Source organism: Pituophis catenifer, unplaced genomic scaffold (assembly GCF_029215685.1).
Source record: "Pituophis catenifer annectens isolate HBS135680 unplaced genomic scaffold, rPitCat1.0.hap2 SCAF_2, whole genome shotgun sequence".
Taxonomy (NCBI): domain Eukaryota; kingdom Metazoa; phylum Chordata; class Lepidosauria; order Squamata; family Colubridae; genus Pituophis; species Pituophis catenifer.
Window position 1 is genome coordinate 177,243,942 of NW_027256882.1, and position 22,652 is coordinate 177,266,593.

The 22,652-nt window shown below is 38.8% G+C and overlaps 1 protein-coding gene across 2 annotated transcripts in view; it reads left to right on the forward strand.

The window, feature by feature from the left end:
* Positions 1-22,652, forward strand: part of IQSEC2 (IQ motif and Sec7 domain ArfGEF 2) — a 157,204-nt gene that overhangs the window by 8,205 nt on the left and 126,347 nt on the right. For both annotated transcript variants that reach the window (XM_070938181.1, XM_070938182.1), the window contains exon 2: positions 17,184-17,213. In XM_070938181.1, coding sequence (XP_070794282.1) covers positions 17,184-17,213 — 30 coding nt within the window. The remainder of the gene's footprint in view (positions 1-17,183; positions 17,214-22,652) is intronic.

The following is a 22,652-nucleotide window of genomic DNA, read 5'->3' on the forward strand; positions in this document are numbered from 1 at the left end:
TAGCATGTACGTCATGCTCTGATTATTCAAATTACATTGCATACATCATTTTACTAATTTTTGAAAGAAACAATAACATAGTTTGATATTAATTTTCCGAGAAAGGTTTGCTTTATGTGAAAAAGTGGTTTGCATAAACATTTTCTTGGTTCATAGCTCTTAGTTACAATGCTAAACCATCTTTGGTAGCAATACAGTATATTTTATTTTGGACTCACTGTTTTAATAATTAACTTAGATTAATCACAAATGTTCATTTTCCAGCACCAGCTATAGATCAACTGTATCTCTCTGCTCCAAGAGCTCAAGAGAAGGCGGACATTATACAGGTAGTCCTCAATTTATGATTACCTGTTTAGTGATAATTCAAAGTTACAATGGCATTGGAAAGAGTGACTTACAACCAGTCCTCACATTGTGACTGTTGCAGCATCCCTACAGTCATGTGATCAAATTTTGGGCATTTGACAACTGGCTTGTATTTATGATGGTTCCACTTCCAGGGTTATGTGATCGCCATTTGTGACCTTCCCAGTCGGCTTCTAACAAGCCAAGTCAATGGGGAAAGCTGGATTCGCTTAAGGACCATGTGATCTACTTAACCACAGGTGTCAAACTCATGGTGTCACGTTGCTGTTTCCTAGCTGCATTACTCATAGAGAGTCACAGGCATGTTTCTGATTGACCATCCCTGGGTATGATCCTGTTGTTCAAAACACACCTGGTATGTAAATAGACTTATTGGGTAAAACTTACAATTAAGATTCTGTAAGGCTGAGATTTGTTTGTGCATACAGAGAGGAGAAGGGAAAGGAGATAAGCATTTCTCTGGTCTGGTTGGCATCCCATATCATTTTGTAATAGTTACCAGTGGCCTGGACACATGACATGTCATATCTCTGCCAATGAAATGACAGTAAAGAGATTTTCTATTGTCTTGTTCCAGTCCAGGGTATCTGCAATTTGCAATTTGCCTAGATGGGTTAATTCCAGGAATAAACCTGTTTATTCCTGCAAAACCTGCAAAAATCCAGATGACTGCTAGGTGGCAACAGAAAATCCAAACTCCTTATTACCAATAAAGAAGAATATTTGTAGCTCAGGGTTGAAATGAGGTGCTCTCTAGCTTGCTTGTTTTCTTGCAGACATTCCATTACCCTAATTAGGTAACCTCATCAGTACTACCATAGTAAGGAGTGGGGTTTGCTGCCAGTTTATATTCTGGTGTCTTGCCTGTCTGTGTGGGTGGGGGCGGTCTTAGGAATTCTTTATTTGGGCTGTCTACTGATGGCTCTTTGGCAGTTTCTTGATTGGGGTATTGCTTACTTGATTGTTAGTCTGAAGTTAACCTTGTTAACTCCTTTTTTGCTGCTTATGGTTGTCTGAATTCATGTGATCCAGCTATTGTAGTCCAAATCTTGTGTGGATCACAAAGCTGTGACAAATACATCATTCCTGGGGGTAAACTGTAAGGGACAAGATTTCAGCTTCCCTCTCAGCCCAGGAATTTTCTGTGTAGATACTTCCAAAAGAAACAAATAGGATCTAATCATTTAATGTGTTAACTGCCACCTGCATTCTGAAGTGGTGTACCCCATACCCAGATTACCCTCACAAACCTACTTTTTCCTGAGGCAAACCACATTGTTTAATTAAATTGCAAAATTTATTACTTCAGGTAACATTTTCTCTCTTCAATAATTAAGAAAAGTCCTTAATTATAACACACACATATATGTAATCAAAGAAACAAAGGAAGCTATTTAAATTATGCAAATATTATCCTAGTTAATAATACCTGCTTTGGTGATAGCTATATGTATGTCCTAGTAGCAAACACTCTCCTGGATGCAATTTTAAGAGGACCTGGTTACACAGCATGCTAAGTTATCCTCATTTTTGCTGGTATTTGTGAGAACCAGCTATAAAATAATACTTCTATACTAAACCGGTCATGTAATAAATCTTAACTCATAAAACATGGTATAGATTTCTCTCAGTGGTGAAATCCAAATCCAGCCAATTTTATACTAAACCATGATTTAACAAGTTGTGCGAGTCAGGTTACAAAGCTTGAGTTATATTGTGGAAGAATTACATATATTATTCTAATCTTTCTTCAAAGAGCTGAACCAGAATTCTCTTTTCTTTTATTCTGTTACAAAAGGCAGCAAAGACAATGGTGACATAGCGTTCAGCCAGTCTCTTTCTGGCAAATCCAGAATGAGTTCAGTATTTCCGGCTCAGAGATAAAAGATTCTCAAGTAGTTTGATTACTAGAGTGGGTAATATATATTATAACAATAAAAAATGGGAGAGGCAAGATAACAAATCCCCTTAAGGAAAGGTCACAGTGATGCTCTAGATCTTATGGGACTGTCAATTTGAGAAGAGTGGTTACTGCTTCGACTAGGAGGGATTACTGAGCCTTTGACAGACACAGATTCATATGGGAGAACCTCATAATTATTAGATGTTAATTAATTGAATGAGCTCTCTCTTGTTTCAATCTCATTTTTTACAGTCTACTTTTCCTGAGGTGGATAATTTGGAGTATGGCTGCCATAATACTCAGAATTCTTCCATAATCAAATGCGGGCTTGAGAAACGTGAAAAACCATAGTTTTTTCAATACTGCTTTAATGAATAAATCACATTTGGTTGTGTTCATGCAGCATTGTAAGCCATAAACTCTTATTTACCAGCCCCCATGCGTGAGTTCACCAATCTCCTAGATGGGTTAGCTTTGTCTTAATGCAATACATGAATTAAAGCTTTATTTGCCATATTATTTTATTCTGTCATTTTAGCTTTGTTTACAAAGGTGTGGCTGCATAATTATTTACAAACTTTCCAGTAGCAGGGAACCTTTACTGGTTCATTTACCCTGCTTAGCCATAAAGTGATTTGTTTGGTTTTGTAATTCTGTGTTGATGGCAGGATCTAGCACTCCTTCCATAGAAAGCAATAATCCAAACAGTGCTCTGGTTTTCTTGCCCAGGCCATCGGTGTTGAGGCTTGTTGCTATTTTGTTTTCCTAGCAACTCCCCCAGTCCCATTCCTCTCCTGCTGCTGAATAGGGCTGCTTCTTGAATCAGCCTGCCTGTCGTTTTCAATTAGAGAGCATCTCTGTTGCAGACGGCTGGCCGGCCATGACAGGGACAGCAAGGTTTGATTTGCAGCAGGGGGGCACTGAGCTGCATCAGGAGAGGGCCATAATATGCTTGGCAGAGCTCCTGGCAAGGCAGGATGTGCTCTAGAGAAGAACTGACACAAAGACTTAGGCTACCTACATAAACTCACAGCCTTGCATTTAGCAGAGATTATCTGCAGTAACATTGTATGTGGCATCCCTTCATTCCCCCCTGCATGCAACAGCTAAAGGAAAGTACAGGTCCCGTTGCCTGCACAAGCGTGTACAGAGATAATCAAGGAAGCCTTTAGAAAAACAGTGCCATGACTTTGATTGGTTTAACTGTTGACACACCTGGCACATCTTGTCCTAATGCCTTTATAAAGCCTGTAGACTTGGGAAGATGAAAGGAATGAATGAAAGTGAAAGTTCCTGCTGAATGTAAATAGCATTTAGCCATTATTTACATTACAGATTCTGAGTTCGGGAAGGAGCTCTCTCGGTTATCAATTTGGCCCATCACAATTTGCTGCCTAAGTTAAAGGTCAGGCTGGTACCATTTACTTTCCCTTGATTTCACTTGCAAGGGACATCCACCTAGGAAGAATTAAAGCAGTCAAGATAGCAGACATATCAGTCCTTTTATCTATCAGCCGGGTCAAGAAACAGGCATGGCAGCTACTCCAGCAATGCTCTTTATTGTAGTGAGGTACATGAGCAGAAAAGTCTGTCACTGTCGTATCTTATACCAAACACAATCAAGGTGGGATAATTTTGCATGTTTTTTCTCTTTCTCAGGACCAAGTTATCTTTTCTCAGTGGCTTGTTCATTCCTTCCACATGTCCAACAGCTGTGTTCCTTTACAGACCATGATTGAAGCCCCTCCCATTTTGCAGTGTGTTACATGTGTGCTGCATGTAAAAAGGGGGAGGGCTTGAAATGCATAGCTGCCAACTTTTTACCCCCTCCCCCACACCTGCCCCTGTCACCTAAACTGAGTGGTTTGGTGTTTAAAACCTTGAGAAGTGAGTGAAATCATTTGGCTGCCCAGCTTTGTTCACATCAAAGGTCATACTTGGCCTGTATCTCAGAAAAGGGAGCCAAGAGAAAAACTTTTGATGCAATGTAATGGGAATTTAATTAAATAAATGAAAGGTCATTAATTAAATATGGTTGATGTGATTATCTTTCTCTAGCTATTTCTTCCCCTTTCTGTTACATTAAAAAAATCAGAGTGTTTGGCATAGCGCTGGGGGCCCTACTTAGGGCTTTTGGAAGGGTCTCAGGACACCCTGTTTTAGGAATGAGTACACAGTTGCAACAAAGAGTAGGAGCCAAGGAGTAGGAGCTTCAATGCTCCTTTATCATCTATGGCCACATCACTTTGACCCTGACTGCCCCCTTCTATGGCTTCAAGCATTCCGGGAGAAAAATGTTAAGTTGCGGCCTTCCTGGCCTGAGTATTAAACTAACCTTGATTTAGCCTAAATTTTAGAGGCAAGAGGCAAGATGGATTAAGACACATAAGCCTAGGGGAATTTATCCTTTAGGAATTGCTGGCTACAATCCAGGTTTACATCAAGGAAAAGACCAATTAATTATGGCAAATGACTTGTCAGATGTAAATGCCTTATTCTCTAATGTGTAAATAATGTATATATGGAACATCAGGGGTTAACTTATTACTTGAGCTTTAATGTATTCATATTTTACCACTCCCATTCCTGGCTCCGCCCCTTGTATATAAAAGGAGCCATCCTCCCCATTTTCCTTGCTTCTATCTTGAATATTCAGCGAATATAGAATGCCTATTATGATTAAAGAGAATTATATTTAAACCTATAACTTCTATTATCTTTATTGAGTCTGATCCTGAAAATATTGCAACAAGCTGGTAGCAGAGGATGGTTAATTGACTCAATAAGTAATTAAAAATGTCCAAGAAAGATAGGCCCAACACCAGGGCCTACAGCAAAGAAATAGAAACTGATCAAGAGATGATCAACGAATCCACTAATGCGATTTCGAGAGAATCCGAAGAATACACCACTGAAGAAGAAGAACTGATGAGTGAAAATAACGACCAGGAAGAAATCGAGATAGAAAATAACGAACTCAGGTCAGAAATATTAAAAATACTAAAAAGCCAAAAGAATGATGAAAGCCTCATCGCGGACCTCCAGGAGATGCTGAGGAACATCGGAGCAGCGAGAGAGAAAAACGTCATTAAAGAAAAACCCAAAGATCAAAAAACTGTGAGTGAAATGACTACTGAGAAAATAGTTGTAAAAAAGAAAAGATGTGACCCCGCGCGAAATTTTGAACGGCAGCCATCTTGGTTTCAACGAACTTCAAAAGAGAGTGAAGCAGAGCCAATCAAAACGCTCAGTTCAAAATTTCTGGCGCGAAAAACACTATCAGACGAAGAAAGTGAAAAAGAAGTCTCAAACTCTTCAGATGAACCAAAATCAGAAAGTGAAGACGATTTAACAAAGTCTCAAGTAGAGTCAGCAATGAAAACACTTTTTGCTGCTTTTGGGCCAAGATTGAAAATTTCTAAGACATCAACGAAGAAGCAAGCAATCAAACCAACAACTCAAGACCTGCACGCTCCCATCCTGACTTCGAAAACGACGACACCCGAGCCCAGAGAGCCATGCCGATTCCGTCCTACACCGCAGACAGAATCGAGTGCCAGCACACACAAGAGAAAGAGAAGAACCGCCGCCATCACCAAAGCCCCAAAAACCGAGCCAGAGACCGACTCATCTGAAGAGGAGCGGATCGAGAGAGCTGAAATGGAGAGAACCTTCCACAACGGCGCCAAAGAAGAAATGAGCAACGCGCATGTGCAAAACTACGTAGACGGCCCCGAAAGACTTGAACTGGCCAGAGAACCGCGCAGACTCGTTACAAGCATCCCAATGCCGTTCTGTAATTTCCTGCACTTGAGAGACCACGGACTGCCTCAGGTTGTAAGTAATGGACAAAATAATGTGGGGAACTTACCCAGTGACTTCCCAAAACTTAGAGTTGATGGCATTAATTTACAAGAGTGGTACCAACAGCTTCAGGTTATTTTTATGAAAGAAAATTTACTATTCTTTATAACTAGTCCTCCAAGAAGACCTTGGACTTTAAAAATAGACTGTTTACATCATAGAGCATTTTTCATAATAATTTCTAGCGTGTCTCCTGCAATGTATCATAGCATCAAACCAAACCTAACTGTATCAGAAATAATTCAATGCATGTTTAATCTATTTCACAGCGATAGCGTAGCCACAACCACAAGAATGTCTAAGGATTTCTTTTCTTCTAGAGTGAAACCAGGGGTTTCTATAAGTGAACATTTGATAAATCTAAACAAAATAAGAGCTGAGCTGCAATTGAGGGGGGAAGTGATTTCAGATCAAACTATGAAAAGTGTTATTATCAATTCACTTGATCCATCATGGGATAGCTTTATGTCACACTTAGATACCATTAATTTGGGATATTTATCAATAGAAAGTCTATCTAACAAATTGATAGCAGAAGACAATTCAAGAAAAAATCGTTCCAGTAATCAAACAGAACACAAATCTTTTAGGAAAGTAGTCTTTCAAGATAAATATAATGAAGCCTTTAGATGCCACAATTGTGGATCCAGGGAACACAGTAGAAGAGACTGTCCCAAAGTCCCAAGGGAGAGACATAGGCCAGAATATAGGAGCAAATACAATTACAGACAATCTTCCACAGATAGACACAAATATAGAAGTCCACCAAACTACAGAGAAAGTAGAGGGGGTAGAGAAAATTCAAAAGAGAGAAAATCTGGGTCACTAAATGGGCTAAATAAACAAGACAGCACCAAAACACAACAAGATGAGAACAATAATTGGCTTATTGATTCTGGTGCAACAAATCACACCACTAATAACAAAAGTATATTATCTTCATTTACAGAAGATAAGTTTGTGATAAAGGTAGCTAATCAAGAAAAGGTTCAAGTATTAGGCAGAGGAAATGTGACCTTGCCTGGTTTAGGGAAAATAGAGGGGGTATTATTAATCCCAGAAATACCTCACAACATACTAAGTGCTATAAAACTAAGCAGAGAATCTGACATCAATATAGTTTTCTCAAAGGGGAAAGCAACTATAGAAAAGAACAAAACAAATGTAGGCACTGTGATGATAAAAGGGGGTCTACCCTATCTGATAACCAAAGAAAGATGGTTACATAACATTGATTCAAATATGGAAGATTGTATTGAAGCAGATGATGAAAATGTCAGTAACAGTGACAATGATGAATGTAAATTAACTCATGATAACAAAAATACACACAATGAGAAGAAACCAAAAATAGGTAAACCAATTCATGATGAGTGTGCTCATATCTTACATAGGAAGTTAGGACATGCTAGCTTTCCTGTAGTACAAAAAATGACTGAACACGCAGAAGGTGTAAAAATAAAAAATTGTGAAAATTATTTAGAATGCTCAGTATGTAAATCCACCAAACTAAAAACCAGTCCTAGACCAAAAAAATCTAACAGATCAACTAACAATATTTTTGATTTGGTACATATGGACTTAGTTGGTCCATTAACTCCATCAATTACCTATAGAAAACGTTACTTCCTAACAATAGTGGATGATTACAGTCGCTATGGTTTTGTTTACACATTAAAGCACAAGGATGAAACCTTTCAGAAATTTAAGGAATTCTACAAACGCATAGAAACACAACATAATATCAGAATAAAACAAATTATGACAGATAGGGGATGTGAATTCATGTCTAAAGAATTCTCCCAATGGTTAAAGGATAGAGGGATGCTACATTTCACGTCCAATCCATTTTCTGCCTTTCAAAATGGGATTGCAGAGAGAAAGAACTCCACACTACAAACCATGATTAGATGCACATTAGAGGATGCTGGTTTAGGCAAACAATTTTGGTCAGAAGCCTTACATTATTCAAATTACACTCAAAATAGAACATGGTCCAGTATTGTGAATAAGACACCATATGAGGTGATGTACAATAGAAAACCTAAATTAGCACACATGCACATATTTGGAGTTACTGCAGACGTGCACATACCTAAACAATTGAGGAGAAAGGGAGAAAACGTATCCAGGAGATTAAGATTCATGGGATACGAAACTGGAACCAAAGGGTACAGATTCATCGATAATAATAACAAATTTATAGTATCCAGAACAGCTGTGTTTCATGAGCAGGCCAATTGGTCTAAGTTGCACCTTAATGAAATTTTTCCTAATAAAAGCAAAGATAATATATCTTGCGAGGAAGGAACAACAGAAAATCAAAATATTAACAAAAGTAAGAACAAAACCAAAACTTGGACAAATAGTCAGCATAAAATAAAGACAGACACATTAACAAAAAAGGAAGCCAGATATTTGCATGACAACCATAGCAAACCTGAAAGAAATATTAGAAATAATAGAAACCAAATACCAAATAAATACAAAGATTATATTATGCATATGGATGGAGAACAAATAACACCTAATACATATGAGGAAGTATTGAAACTTCCCCGTGAAGAAAGAGAAAAATGGGAACTAGCTATGGAAAAAGAAATGAAAAGTTTACAAGGATTAAATGTATTCACACCTGCGATCGCACCTAAGGATAAAACAATTATAGGTACCAGGTGGATTTATAAAATTAAGAATTTAGAAGGAGGTAATACCTTATACAAGGCCAGACTAGTTGCACAAGGTTATGCACAAAAATATCCAGAAGACTATACTGACACATATTCACCCACAGTGAGAACAGAGAGTGTCAAAACAGCTCTTGTAGTAGCATCTGCACTCAATCTAGACGTGTTTCAATATGACATACAGACTGCATACTTACATGCAAAATTAGATAAGGAAATATATGTAAGAGCACCACACAGTCAATACACTAATAAGAACGAAATTTGGTTACTAAATAAGAGTCTGTACGGATTGAAGCAATCTGGCAAAAGATGGTACGATTGTTTGGTAAAAGTACTAAAGACCATGGATTTCAACGCCACCACTGCTGATAACTGTTTCTTTGTAAAAAAGAGTAATGATCATATTGAATTTGTATTAATTTATGTGGATGATATTTTATATATTGGAAAGCATAAAGAGAGCAGGGAAATCTTTGTAAATAAGTTAAACGAACACTTCTCATTGAAATCACTAGGTAGAGTGAATAAATACCTTGGTGTACAAATTAACAAAACAAAAAGGGGATTCAAACTTACTCAAAAAGATAAAATCATTGAACTCCTAAACAAATGTAACTTAAATAATGCCAAAACATGTGACACACCTATGCAAACTGATTTTCTTAGAAACAATGATGAATCTTCCCCTGAGTTTAAAGACAACACATTTTACAGATCAGTTATAGGTTCGCTCCTTTATATATCTAATTGGACTAGGCCAGATATTGCATTACCTCTCAATTTATTGTCAAGATATGTTAGCAAACCAACCTTGTATCATTGGGAAGCTGTCAAAAGAATTTTAAGATATCTGAAAAGTACATTAGATTTTTGTTTAATATTGGAACCCAATAATGACAAAGAACCAAAAATTACTTGTTATGCTGATGCAGATTGGGCTGGTGATACATCATGCAGAAAGAGTACCTCTGGTTATGTTTTTCTATTGAACGATTGTCCAGTTTACTGGTATACTGGTAAACAAGAACTGGTAGCCACCTCTACCACAGAAGCAGAATATGTTTGCTTGTCTAAAGCTGCAAATAACCTTGTATGGTTCAATGATTTGATCACAGATGTTTGGAAGAAACCTACTTTACCATTTATTATGCATGAAGATAATAAAGCGGCCATTGAAATTTCTAGATCCGATGCAATTGGACAAAGGTCCAGGCATATTGATATAAAATTTAAGCACGTGAGACAACTATCTCAAGACGGATTCATCAAAGCAATACATTGTGATACTTCTGAACAATTAGCTGACATATTAACAAAACCCTTACCTTCTAAACAACACAAATATTTAACTTCTAAATTATATGTATTATATTGTCCTGAATCTGAATGTAACTGGTGTTGTATAACGAACCGGCATTTAGAGGGGGATTTGTCAGATGTAAATGCCTTATTCTCTAATGTGTAAATAATGTATATATGGAACATCAGGGGTTAACTTATTACTTGAGCTTTAATGTATTCATATTTTACCACTCCCATTCCTGGCTCCGCCCCTTGTATATAAAAGGAGCCATCCTCCCCATTTTCCTTGCTTCTATCTTGAATATTCAGCGAATATAGAATGCCTATTATGATTAAAGAGAATTATATTTAAACCTATAACTTCTATTATCTTTATTGAGTCTGATCCTGAAAATATTGCAACATGACTTGAAATGAGATCTAGGTTAATTCGGGCAGCTCTAGATCTGGGACTGACAGCGTTAGGAGCGGCAGCTAAAGTTGTAATTTTTAAGGGAGTGTGTGATTTTTTTAAAAACAAACATTGCCTCAGATCAGGCAGCTGGCTCACCAACTGGTGGGCTCTGTGCAATTGTTTTCTGAGTTTCTTTTTTAAAAAAAAATTAAAGAAGTCACTCCCACTCTGAGACTTAGTTTGGAAGGTTGCCAGGAAACCCCAGTTTATTCACATCTGAATGCTGATCTTTGCTTCCTGGGGCTGTTTCAAATGTTATCAGCTCTGGCCAGACTGAAGAGCTCAATTGAATCACCCTTCACTTATATGCGCGCGCACACACACACATAGAGGAGGGACAATAGGGCTGTTTTCTTTGAAGTGGGCACAGGTAAGTTGATTAAGAAGATTTATACTTGATCCACGCTGTCTCTTATTTTCTCCTCCTCCCTGGTTTGTTTTGTCAATTTTCTCCCTGAAAGATTTCCTAGCAGAGATCAGTGTCTGGCTGAAAAATTGGCCTGCGGAGTGGATCTCAACATGGCCCTTGAGGGATGTACAGACCAGAGCCTCATGTACCCTTTGCAGCAGTGCTACAGCATCCAAGAGAATGTGCCTTCCACCCGATTTCTTAGGCATCAGGCCCTAAATCTGTGGGCAAACTGCAAGGCCGGTTGGGCATGAACCAAGTCAGGAAGGGGCAGTTGAGTTCACGTCAGTGGACAGGTTGCCCAGCTCTTATTCAGAGGCAGAAAGCTGGCAGCAGATGGTGCTGCTAGCATGCTCTAGGATAGTGAGCGTGTGCCAGTTAGTTGGGGTTCAATGAGAACTGCTTCCTGCTGCCACAGCAGCACCTGTTCTCAGGAAATCATCCTGCTGCTTTCCTGCAATCAGTGCGTTTGGGGCCAGAGACTCGGCATGATTGTCCAGGGGCTGCTTCTATAAATGAAGTCTAGGTGTGGAGGACAAAAAAAGTAAAGGCTTGCTTCCGTTAACTGAATTTTTGATCCCAGACTAGAATGGCTCAGGTCCCATCAAAATCCCTGTTACTGAACTGTCATCTGGATATTCCCAAGAAAGATTGCAACATTGATCTTTTGAACTAAAATCTTCTTCTGACATGTCAGTTCCACACGCAGAGAGCAAAAAATAATGAGGGGTGAGCCACCCCTGGGGATAGCTTGACATAGTAAATTCAAAGTTGCCTTTAGGATTCCATATTCTGTTTTTTGTTTTTTTTAAAAAATTTTTTCATGCAATCTAAAAGCTCCCCATCTGGTGTGTTCCATTTGTGATGGTTATTGACCTCTGATGGTTTGGAATGATGGAGGCTGCAATTTGATGTGTTTGGAAGGGACCAGGTTGGAGTGAGCTGGTTTAATCCCAGTGAATTGCACCATAGCATGAAACAAATTGAAATATGTCAAAAGCATCCTATCAAATTCCAAAAAAGCTAAACTTTTTCCTACCTTCAAGGGCAGGAAGGGTCTGATAAGCAGGGCTAATTTCTGCTGTTTGGCGGTGGAGCTTCTATGGGGCAAAGATCAGAATCAGACTTGACTGAAAGGAAAACGGGGGAGAAATGCAATCAAAGACAGATAACGTCATTTTATTTGTGTTCGTTTCGGGCTCTATAAGCTAATCTACAGTTAAAGCCTGCAGTGGGACAAAAATAACTCATGCGTCAACTTTTGCTGTCTTCTTTTTGGACTTTGGCCTGATAACCACCCCCTCCCCAAGCTACCAGGTGGAGACTTGTTTTTTCCTAGTTTGGGTTTTCATCGAGAAACCCAGAGGCTGATTGGTGCTTGCCAGCTCTTCTGTTTCTGTGTGCTTGCCCCATGGAAAAGTAATCATCTTAGGCTGGGGCGAAATGATTTTTCACTTGCTCAGTTGTGCTGGCTGGCTGTGTAAGACACACATTGTCTAGCTGCGTTCCCAAGAGAGTTGAGGCAGCTTTTGTAAACACGTGGCCCCTGATCCACCCAAATCCTCCCTCCTTTCTGGAGGAGGGATTTTCAGATAATTTTCCTCACTTTAAATGTCTTTGATAAGTCTCAGCGGAGGATGGTATTTGGTTTCCCGTTTTTAGGGAATGGTGCCTTTTGAGATAGCTGAGATGGTGAGAGCACAAATTTCTTAGGCATATATGTTTAGCTGAAGACGTGTCGAATATATTACTCACTTTCTAAAATGGGTCTAGGTGACTATCACGCTTCCCTCAAAAACCCCTAACGTTATGAAAGATGTTTTCCAGAGCCCCAGCCATATAAAGGCAGATTTATGCAGAGAGATTTCTCTGTTGGAAGTTAAACCTCATTCTCACAGCCCTGGCACTAAAAAAGCTTTCAAAATAAACTTCTTCTGAACCACAGCTTGGTTTTGCTCATGGCTAAATTAGCTCACATTTTTGAGAGGTTTGGTATGATTTTTTAAACTAGCCTACAACTAAATGTAAATATCCTCTGATATTTTAAGAACTTGGATAAGCTCTGGATATGTAGGTCTTGACCCAATGAGCAGATTAAGTCCTAAGACTAGCTTAATTCTAAATGGCAGTGTTGAGGTTGTGTTTGGTTTAAAAGTCAGACTTGGGTTCCTTCACATGGAAATCAATTCTTGATCCATGTATATGTAGAAAACAACTAATAGGCTCTTCACACTTTTAAAGACATTGGGTTTAATCTCAATGCAACTCCTAGCCTCCATTTTTGGGCCCTAAAGCAGCCTTAAATGCCAGTGAGGTTAACTACAAACGGTGGTTTGCTTAATTGCATTTTGGTTCACACAGTGTTGTATCTCTATACTGGCTTTGTATGATGTGTGAAGCCAACCATTTTTCCTTCATTCATGATTCTGCTATAAGAATACAATTTTTCCTTGTCTGATGTAATGAAAGATCAAAACCAGACGCTTCCTTGTTTAGAATATCCTGATATTTTCTCAAATCAGTTATTTTTTCCGTAGTACATAGCACCATTCTAGTGCATATTTCTAACTAAGCCCCTCTGAGAGAATTTCCAAGCTATAGGAAATTAAATCTTGAGCTCCTAAGGGACATATCTAGACTACATGCTTTAATTATTTTAGCAGTCATTTTCTCTTTCTAGGAAGCTCTTTCCAATAGACTTTTGTTGCAGGATTTGAGGGAGCAAGGTGGAGAAGTGAGTTTTTTGATCCATTGCTGAACAGCTCTGGCTAGTTAAGAAGGTTTTGCTCCTGCTTAGTATAAATCTACATCTGTAGTGTAACCTCATTGCTTTTTGTCCCGTCCTCATTGGATCAGTTGCTCCATTGTTGAAAACAGTTGTATAGTTTGCTTTGTTTTCCTTATGTTTAATTGATCCTTCACTAAAGGTGAGCTTGATAGCAAAGCATTGTCCCAGTTGCATGCTCTGTTCCTTTGGCTTGACTTAATGCTGGTAGAATTATAACTCAATGCTTATTTTCCCCCCTGCACCCCCCCAGCAATTACTTAGGTATGTGATGAGCTTACAAATAATGAGATATCAAATGAAGTGCTGAAAGATTATATAAGCATAGTTTGTTCAAGAAGGTTCATTTTTAAAAATTTTCCATTTGCATAGAAATAGTCCCTAAGATAATTTCTGGGGGAGTCCCCATATGTTGTTCCTATCTCACAGTTAGGCTTGCTTTTGTGAGCTGTTGTTTTTATTTGTGTGCAGAGTCTGAAGAACCAGTAATTTCACTGATTTTAAGCGAAAATGACTGGTGCTGGTTTGGATGAATTTAGGTTAGATAGGGTTACCAGAAATGTCCACTAGGTAGCAGCAAAGATCGTTTCATTTGCATCTCTTTGCTGCCATCTAGAGGTTCTTTTAGATTTGTAGGAACCCAAATTTAGTAATTCTAATTTAGTGGGGAAGGAGGAATACAGTCTCCAGGCACAAGACAGTAGAAAACCTCTTACTCACTCCTAATTTCCTTCCTGCTTAGAGGGAAAGAAAAAGGGAGGTGTCCCAAATTAGTGTAGTGTGTTTCTTAAACTTTCTTTTAGGCTGCTGATTATGTCTCATAGTAACTGCCTTCTACAGGACATAATATTAGATTTGTGCTACTGCAAATGTCTATGGGGAGGGAAGGGGCAGAAACATCCTCAGTGATAGTCACTGGCTTCAAAATGGTGGGCATGACTGGCCAATCAAAGTCCTTCCCCCTTTTCAATGTGAGTTGCATGCATTGCACACACATTAAAAGGCAAGGGAATTATTCACCCAGTTGCACCCACCATTTTGAAGGCAGTGCCACCACTGGAAAAATGCATTAGTAAAATTCATTTACTAATGCATTTTGGATATTCCATGCACCTTCTTTATTTTCTGTTCTCAGTCACGATTGTGTGATGTTACCTTAATCACCTCATCATAACTTCCCACACTATTGTCCAAAGCCAAGTGTGTACACAAGTGAGGAATATTTTGAAAAATGTAATTTGGAGGTTCTCTAGACCAGGGATGTCAAACTCGATTTCATTGAGGGCCACATCACGGTTGTGTTTGACCTTGGGGGTGGGCATGGCCAACTTGACGTCACTTGTGTCGGGGGTGTCTGTGGTGGCCTGAGTGCTCTGCCAGCGAAAACGGACTCCGAAGCTCCGTTTTTAGCCATGACAGCCACCTGCTGCCCTCTGCCATTGCATGCGCCCCTGAGCTCCGTTTTCGCTGGCAGTGGCCAGCAGGAGGCCATCACAGCCAAAAACAGAGCGGCCTTCCTGAGCTCCGTTTTCACTGGGAAAGGCACCATGGGCCTGTCGTTTGCTGTTTCTAGGGTAGCTCCGTGGGCCAGATCTAAGCACCCTGCGGCCGGATCCGGCCCCCAGGCCTTAGGTTTGACACCCCTGTTCTAGACCTTTAGGTGATATGGACATCAGAGACTCTTCACCAGCCACCACGCCAGTGATAGTGTACATTAGGCCTTCCAGTTACTATCCATGTTCTTTCTTTTCAAAGTGAGAGTTACTCTGCTAGTCTTTCTTTGAATGCCAGGAAAAAGTATGTAAGTAACCCTTTTGCTCAGCAGGAATAATAAGTAAGCCTATTCCCTTCTTACAGTGTTTTTAATGCAAAGATATCAGGGATATATGGTGCACTTATATGGCTTATTTTAAGTTTATTAAAATCCAAACTTTAAAAATAGAAGGCTTCTTTTGTTTAATAGGTGAATCATGTTAATATTAAAAAAAGGTTTTATTCAAAAATGTTGGGGGGAGAGGGCTATTTTCTGGTAAGTCTTTCCCAGCTTTAAATTTCAGACTTGCTATTTACTGGAGTCATGTGCAATGGTGTCATTTTATTTTTTTCTGGGTGCTGATTTTCCCACCTCCTAGATCCATAGCAAAAATCCACGTGGCAATAATTTCTGTCACTTCCTTCATCAAAACACGTCAGATACAGGCAGTTACAAGAAATCGGTTAAGGACAAGAAGCTGATTGGTCCCAAGTGAGTGATGCCAGACAGAAGGCTGTGGAATGAGGGGGTGTGGCCTTAAAATTCTTGGCAATAGAATTTTATTGGGATTGAGCATTTTTTATTAATAACTGGAGCATATGTGCTTACAAAATAGCTGGTTTTGCAGTCCAGTGTTTACATACATAGAACCACAAGAGTGGGGCACACATGTCTAAGAATCCACTTTTTGTAATCCTCAGCCTCCTTTCAATTCCAGTTTCTGATAGTCAGCTTGGTTTTCTATCCTTTTGAGCAGGATGCTGATAAAAGCTAGTGCTAAGTATCAAAATAGGGTTAAAATAAATACATAAATAAAATAATTAATAAATGCCCAAAACACTGGCTGTCTATCCCCAGCACATAAAATAATGGTGTGTTTTTTCAAACTGGATTTTGTTTTTTTTCCCCTTGAAGCAAAGCGTCCAAGAAGCGAAAGAACCAAAGAAGCTTCTTGGACGAAAAGTGAAACGTCTTCAAGGAAAATACAAAGTCCAGTCGTCTTTTGGAAAACCATGGTTGTCCCAAAACCACTTTTGCGACAACCATGACCTGAATGACTGAGAATCTCCATAGACATAAAATAAAGGTCTGCTAAACATTTATACGTTTATTTTTGAAACAACATTTTGAAGTTATTCCTTTTCACTTATGTCTTTTAGTTTTGGTAGGAAAGGCATGATTCCTTCAAAAGATTTTTCAACTGAGAATGTTTTGCTTTTATTTTGCTTTTTTAGTGTTTCCAGGTCACCAGGGAATTTACATTGCAAGTAGTGAGCAAAGCAGGAAGTACAGTTTCCCCCCCTGACAAAAGAGATTTCTGTTTTGGGATTGGGGAATATGAAAGATTTCACAAAAAAAGAGTCTTTTCTTTTGAGTCATTTTTGATGTGCTACAAGACAAAAATATTGTTACCTACCTCTCAGCTGTTCCCAACAAAATATTATTAAACAGCTGGTTCAACTTAAAACCAAGCTAGTACCACTATATTATTTTGGACAATCTGCTTTTATTTGCTTTGCTTTTATTCATATCTTAATTGTCGTTTTCAAACCCGGCCAAGGTGCTAATACATTGTTTGTCCACACCACTACCATCACTCACTGAACCTGACCTTTAGCTTTACTCTGACTTTCTTTGTCTCCTTGTTTTGCAGGTCGGATGGGGAAAATTCAAGAACTGTCAGGTCAGTTGCATTTTTTAAAGAAAACATTATTTTGCTATCTTTACCCCTTTTTTATAAGTTCATGAAATTAGCTTATCTTTCCCCACTCTTCTCCTCTCCCAAATCTCTGTTGCCTGCATTCTTTTCAGAGCCTGTGTGATATTGGTACTCTTCCTTGGGTAAACCTGAGTTTAGGACTTTTTTGTTGTGGGTTTTATTGAACACACACTGTGATAACCAGTGCAAAAAATAGGAAGATGTATGACAAATGGAAAAGGGAAGTTTAGTTGGGATGGGGTGCAATAAGAGATGAAAATAAATATATTTTGGTTAAATTAAATTCCTATAGTCTCAGAATGTAGATACTTTAGCTACTGGTAAAGTTGCTCATCAACTTTATAATTCGTGTATATACATTTTTTTGTGCCTTCTAATCAGTGTTGAGTCCTGGCAACTGCCTAAGCAAGTCCCTGTGGTTATTTATTAGTTGGTGATAAATATTCATCAAGTACTTATTGCATGCTATACACCGGAAACATAATTAAATATGGTTTTTGCCAAAAGGCTTAGATTTGAAAGAAACATTATGGCTGCCTTCATATGATAGGTGTTAAGCATGGTTTTCTCAGTGACCCCAATTTTCTAAGATGCATGCTGCATTGAACCATAAACTAATCCCATGTGGGATATTTGCCTATCACATTAAAATATGTTTGGCTGGTAGTTTATGGTTCAGGGTGTTGTACAAACATAGCCATGCATGGAAAAAGGAGGAGTGGAATAGTGAAAATAAAAGACAAGGAGGACTGAGCCAAGATTGATGGATATTTCTGCTAATATGCTGGCTGACTGCAACACTATGAGTCACCCTGGTAAACAGTAACTATATATTACAGTTTGCCGGATGCTAGACATTGACCTGTTTCTGCAGGGTCAAGTAAGCAACTAACACAGAAAATTTGAGGAGAACATGGTACATGTCAGGATTTTGTGATCCTTAAATGTGACTTTTCCATGTTGCAGATCTGGTTAACACTTGAATGGGCGCCTAATATAAATACCAGGCTGAAGGCTAGATTGTGAACACATCAGTAACACATCTAAAGGAAGGCAATGACAAGCCACTTGCCTACTGCTGTCAAAAACACTGTATAGATATGTCCATATCAGACATCAGGAATCAAGCACAATTCTAAGAAGTCTTTATACTCCCCTGCAATACTCACATAAGGCTTACCTATATTTGCCATAGCCGTCATCTGGCTGCATATCAGAACAAATCCAACCCAGATACATATCAATTGGATTTTGAACTTAAATTGGTGGGCAGCAAAAACGCTGCAGCAAAGTTGGGCCAGATGGATCAATTTGGGGTTTGTTCTGTGCAATACAGTCCAGTCCAAGGTGACATGATGAGTGGATCAAACAAAAGCACTGAGAAAGCAAGGGAGATGGACAGGAATTGTCCATTCGAGCCCCTTGTGCTACCCACTGGCAAGGTCAGCTTTCGCATTACACAAAATGAGGTGGCAGTCTTGAGTTTCATGTCAAGGCAACAAATTATTTCTTATTGATTAGTGGGACATTTTTTACAGCCATGAATAGAAAAGCAGTAAAGGTATTTTCAATCCAGGATGCCAAGATTATGTGAATGAGAATGCCTATACGTCTGGATGTGTTAATTGGGAAAAAGTTACAGCTGCCATAGAGCCAAGGAAAGGTGTAAAAAAGTAGAATAACATAGCATATTCCCACTTAGAAGTGACTACTTTTCTGTTACGTTTCTAGCCTGTTCTTTTTCCATGGAAGGTAATGCTGCAGTAAATAGAAATTCCCACACATTTAGGCCTCACAATAGTTGCATACCTAGATTAGACTGACAGGTAGACACAAGGCCACCCAGTGAACCTACAGTATGTGGCTGAATTTGGAATTGAATCCAGGTCAGGTCTATTCATTTAACTTGTGTAGCGTTTCACAGCATGGTATCTTCTGCTCCAGATGTGGTGACCTTCAAGGCCCATTGTCCTCACTCATTTCAGACATTGGCAGAGCTCAGTGGGAATGATGGATGTTGCAGTCTAACTGTTAGAATGGAAGGCTGCTGTTTTATATTGGCTTACTTGCTTGGTTTTAGTCACCGCGGCAGCCATAATTAATTGAAAAATGCACCAATCAAGTTTCATTGTGTTTGGGATTGCTTCGCTGCTTAAATCTATACTAGAATGTGGCACGATCACGCAAAGAGCAGGACTGTTGGCTGTGACTAACAAGTATACTGTAACCTAAGATAATGAAGGAGGGTAGAAAGGTAGCAAAACACGAAGGATTGGTTTGCCATGGCATTCCACAACATATTTTTAACTTCTCCCCATTGTTTGCATTTTTAACAATGCAGAATTCTTTCGTACTATAAAGGATTTTGGTAACATTATCCCTGTGGCTTTCAGGTTATGTTTATATTTTCCCAGCAGTGGTTTCATTTCATAAGAACTACTAGGTTAACTAGTGCTGACAAAAGAGAATAGTCCCTTGGGATAGTGTGTGCGCGTGTGTATATGTTACAAATGGAGCTTTGCATGGTACTGTTCAGTGTTGATAATTTTAGTTGCTGGATGATGAGTCGCTTATATTAGTTAGAAGTGACCTTCTAAAATAGGCTTCACGATTCTTCCCTTTGCTGTTCATAGTTGTGTGTGTGTGTGTGTGTGTGTGTGTGTGTGTGTGTGTGTGGACGTGCACAGGCATACACACCCACAGATACACACCCACTGTATATATAGCCACAATTCTGTGATTTCACTCATATTTGGGAATAGGGGACCTTTTTTCTGAACCTTGATTAATAAGGATTCAGAGTGTCTGAATACCAATTATTGTAAGGAATAGGAGACAGGGGGCTACATCAGACATATTACTAATACCTTTCCCAAATTGCTGTTCCCAGGAAGCCATGAGAATTAAAATTGGCATACAACTGATACCGGTACAAATTGGCTCTGTTCTGGTAACAAACCTAATAAGATCACTTACAAACCTAATGGGGCCATTCACACAACTTGTGTTCTTTAATTCATATTAAATCTGGTTAATATTTTATAGCTTAGAGCACTGTTTCTCAACCTTGACAACTTGAAGATAGGTGGACTTCATGTTGCCAAGATTGAGAAACACTGACTTAGAGACTTTTGTGAATTCAGCTCTGTTAGTTAGTTCATGGTTCAATGCATTGCACCAAAAAAAAAAAAATGGATGAATTCAGCCATTGGGTTAAGTGTATTGTGTGTATGCAGTCCTTTGGGGTTTAGTCTGGGCTTTTCAAAGGGGTTGAATAGCTCTGTTTAAGAAAACGTAACAATAGTTGTGCTCCTACTGAGCTGGCGGTACATTTTTGCTAGCTCATCTGGAATGATGACATCTTCTCTTATTCCAGATGGAGGCTTTTCCCTGTGACAAGCGTGCTGATTTTGTGTACTTACACTTGTAATGCAACGCAGACCCTCTGTGCTGATCACAACTTGTCTAAATGTACTAAGAGGATTTTTGCTGATAGCATAAAAATTGTGGCACCCAGCTCTTTTCTCTTTCATACTCTGAAAGCCATTCAGTGAGATCCTTTCTTCTAGGGCCTTACCTAAGGCATTTCAGTTTTTTTGAGCTAAAGAAACCCAAAGGGTACTCACTGTCAACATTACTTATTAATATCCAGCAGAAGTGGTGGAAAAATTCTGCACAAGCATCAGTTGCAGGCATCTGAAAGAGTTAACAGAGAAAAATAACAACATGTGCATCATAATGTCATGGCACAAATGAAGCAAGTTACGTGTGTTAGACATTATTATGCAAATATGCACAGATCATTTCTGCAATGATCTTATGCATCTGTGGTTGTTTTGATGTCACTGTGTCTTGTTGCAGATGCAGCTGGCCCAGCTGTACTTCCTTTGAATAAGGTAGCTTTCCCCAATTGGAATTCAGATCAGGGATGTTAGAATTTGGAGGTCCAAACATCTGGAAGGTCCCGAATAAGGGAATGTTGCAACACGGCAGGTGCACAAGAAATTTATTTTATGTATTGCTGATCTTTCTATGCCTCTAAATTCCAAAGGGTTCTGAGCAACATCGAATTCTCAGTGGATTGTTCATTAATTCTACATTTTTCATCATAAAACCTATCTATTTTAGGGCAACTGCTCTTGCAATCAGGAGTGGGACTGAGAGAGATTTCATGGTAATATTGTGTGGAGTCAGCCAGTAATCACTGTGCCAAGTTGAATTTGCAGAATCTGTATTAATTTTTTCTTTTTCAGACATAGAATTTGAAAACGAAAGCTCCTTTGGATTTTTTAATAATGGTTTTTCTTCTTCAGCAGATAAATGTGCTAAAATATAATGTCTGTGCTCATCCAAACCATAGATTTTAAAATTTTAACTTAGAGGATAACTTGAAGATCATTCAGTGAAGTCAAGCCAAGCTATGTTTTAAATACTTCCAATGAAAGAAAAATACCATGATTAGGAAGTTTCTTCTAACCCCTTTTGTAATACAGTATTCTGCAGAAGAATAGAAAGTCTAGGATTGAAATGCTAAAACTTTCAGTCTCCACCTGTTGTGAGAGTACTAGGTTGTGGAAGTCTGCTTTGCTGTATCAATCTCTTGATTTAAACCATGTCTTTTGGAGAATATAGAACAAATCTGCTCCCTCTTCTGCATGGCAGATGGTTGCCCTAACTACTTTCCAGTTTCTCTTTTCAAGCTAAATGTATCCTAGTTTTTAATAAGACTGGGTTTTCAGACTTTAGAAGAGATGGTTCTCAAACCTTTTGGGCCATTGGGCTCTTTGGGAATTCGATGGGAATCTTATGGGAACTCACATATCCCTATACAGTCCTTCATTTATGACCACAATTAGGAGTAGAATTTCCATCGCTAACCAAGATGATTGTTAAGTACGGTAAGTCACAACTGATTTTACAACCTTTTTTTATCACAGTTTTTAAGTAAATTGCTGCAGTTGTTAAACGAATCATGCAGTTGTTAAGCAAATCTGCATTCACTCATTGACCTTGATGGAAGCCAGCTGGGATGGTCATAAATGATGGATCACATGATTCTAGGACACTGCAATTGTCATAAATACGGGCTGATTGCCAACCACCAAAATTTGGATCACGTGACCATGAAGACACTGTGATGATGGTCGTAAGTGCTAGGACTATGACTTTTTCAGTGTTGTTGTAATTTCAAACGGTTGCTAAATGAATTGTGTACCAGCCACCTTCTATTTTATTTTCTAAGAATACATTCAAATTCTTAGTTATATTGATCATCAGACTATTCCACACAGCATAAAAATAGACAGGTTATACACAGTATATAAATAGAGGAACTTTCCCCTCCAAAAAGGGAGGTAGAAATAATGAAATCCTGTATATGAAGGCAAGTCATAATAGTAACAT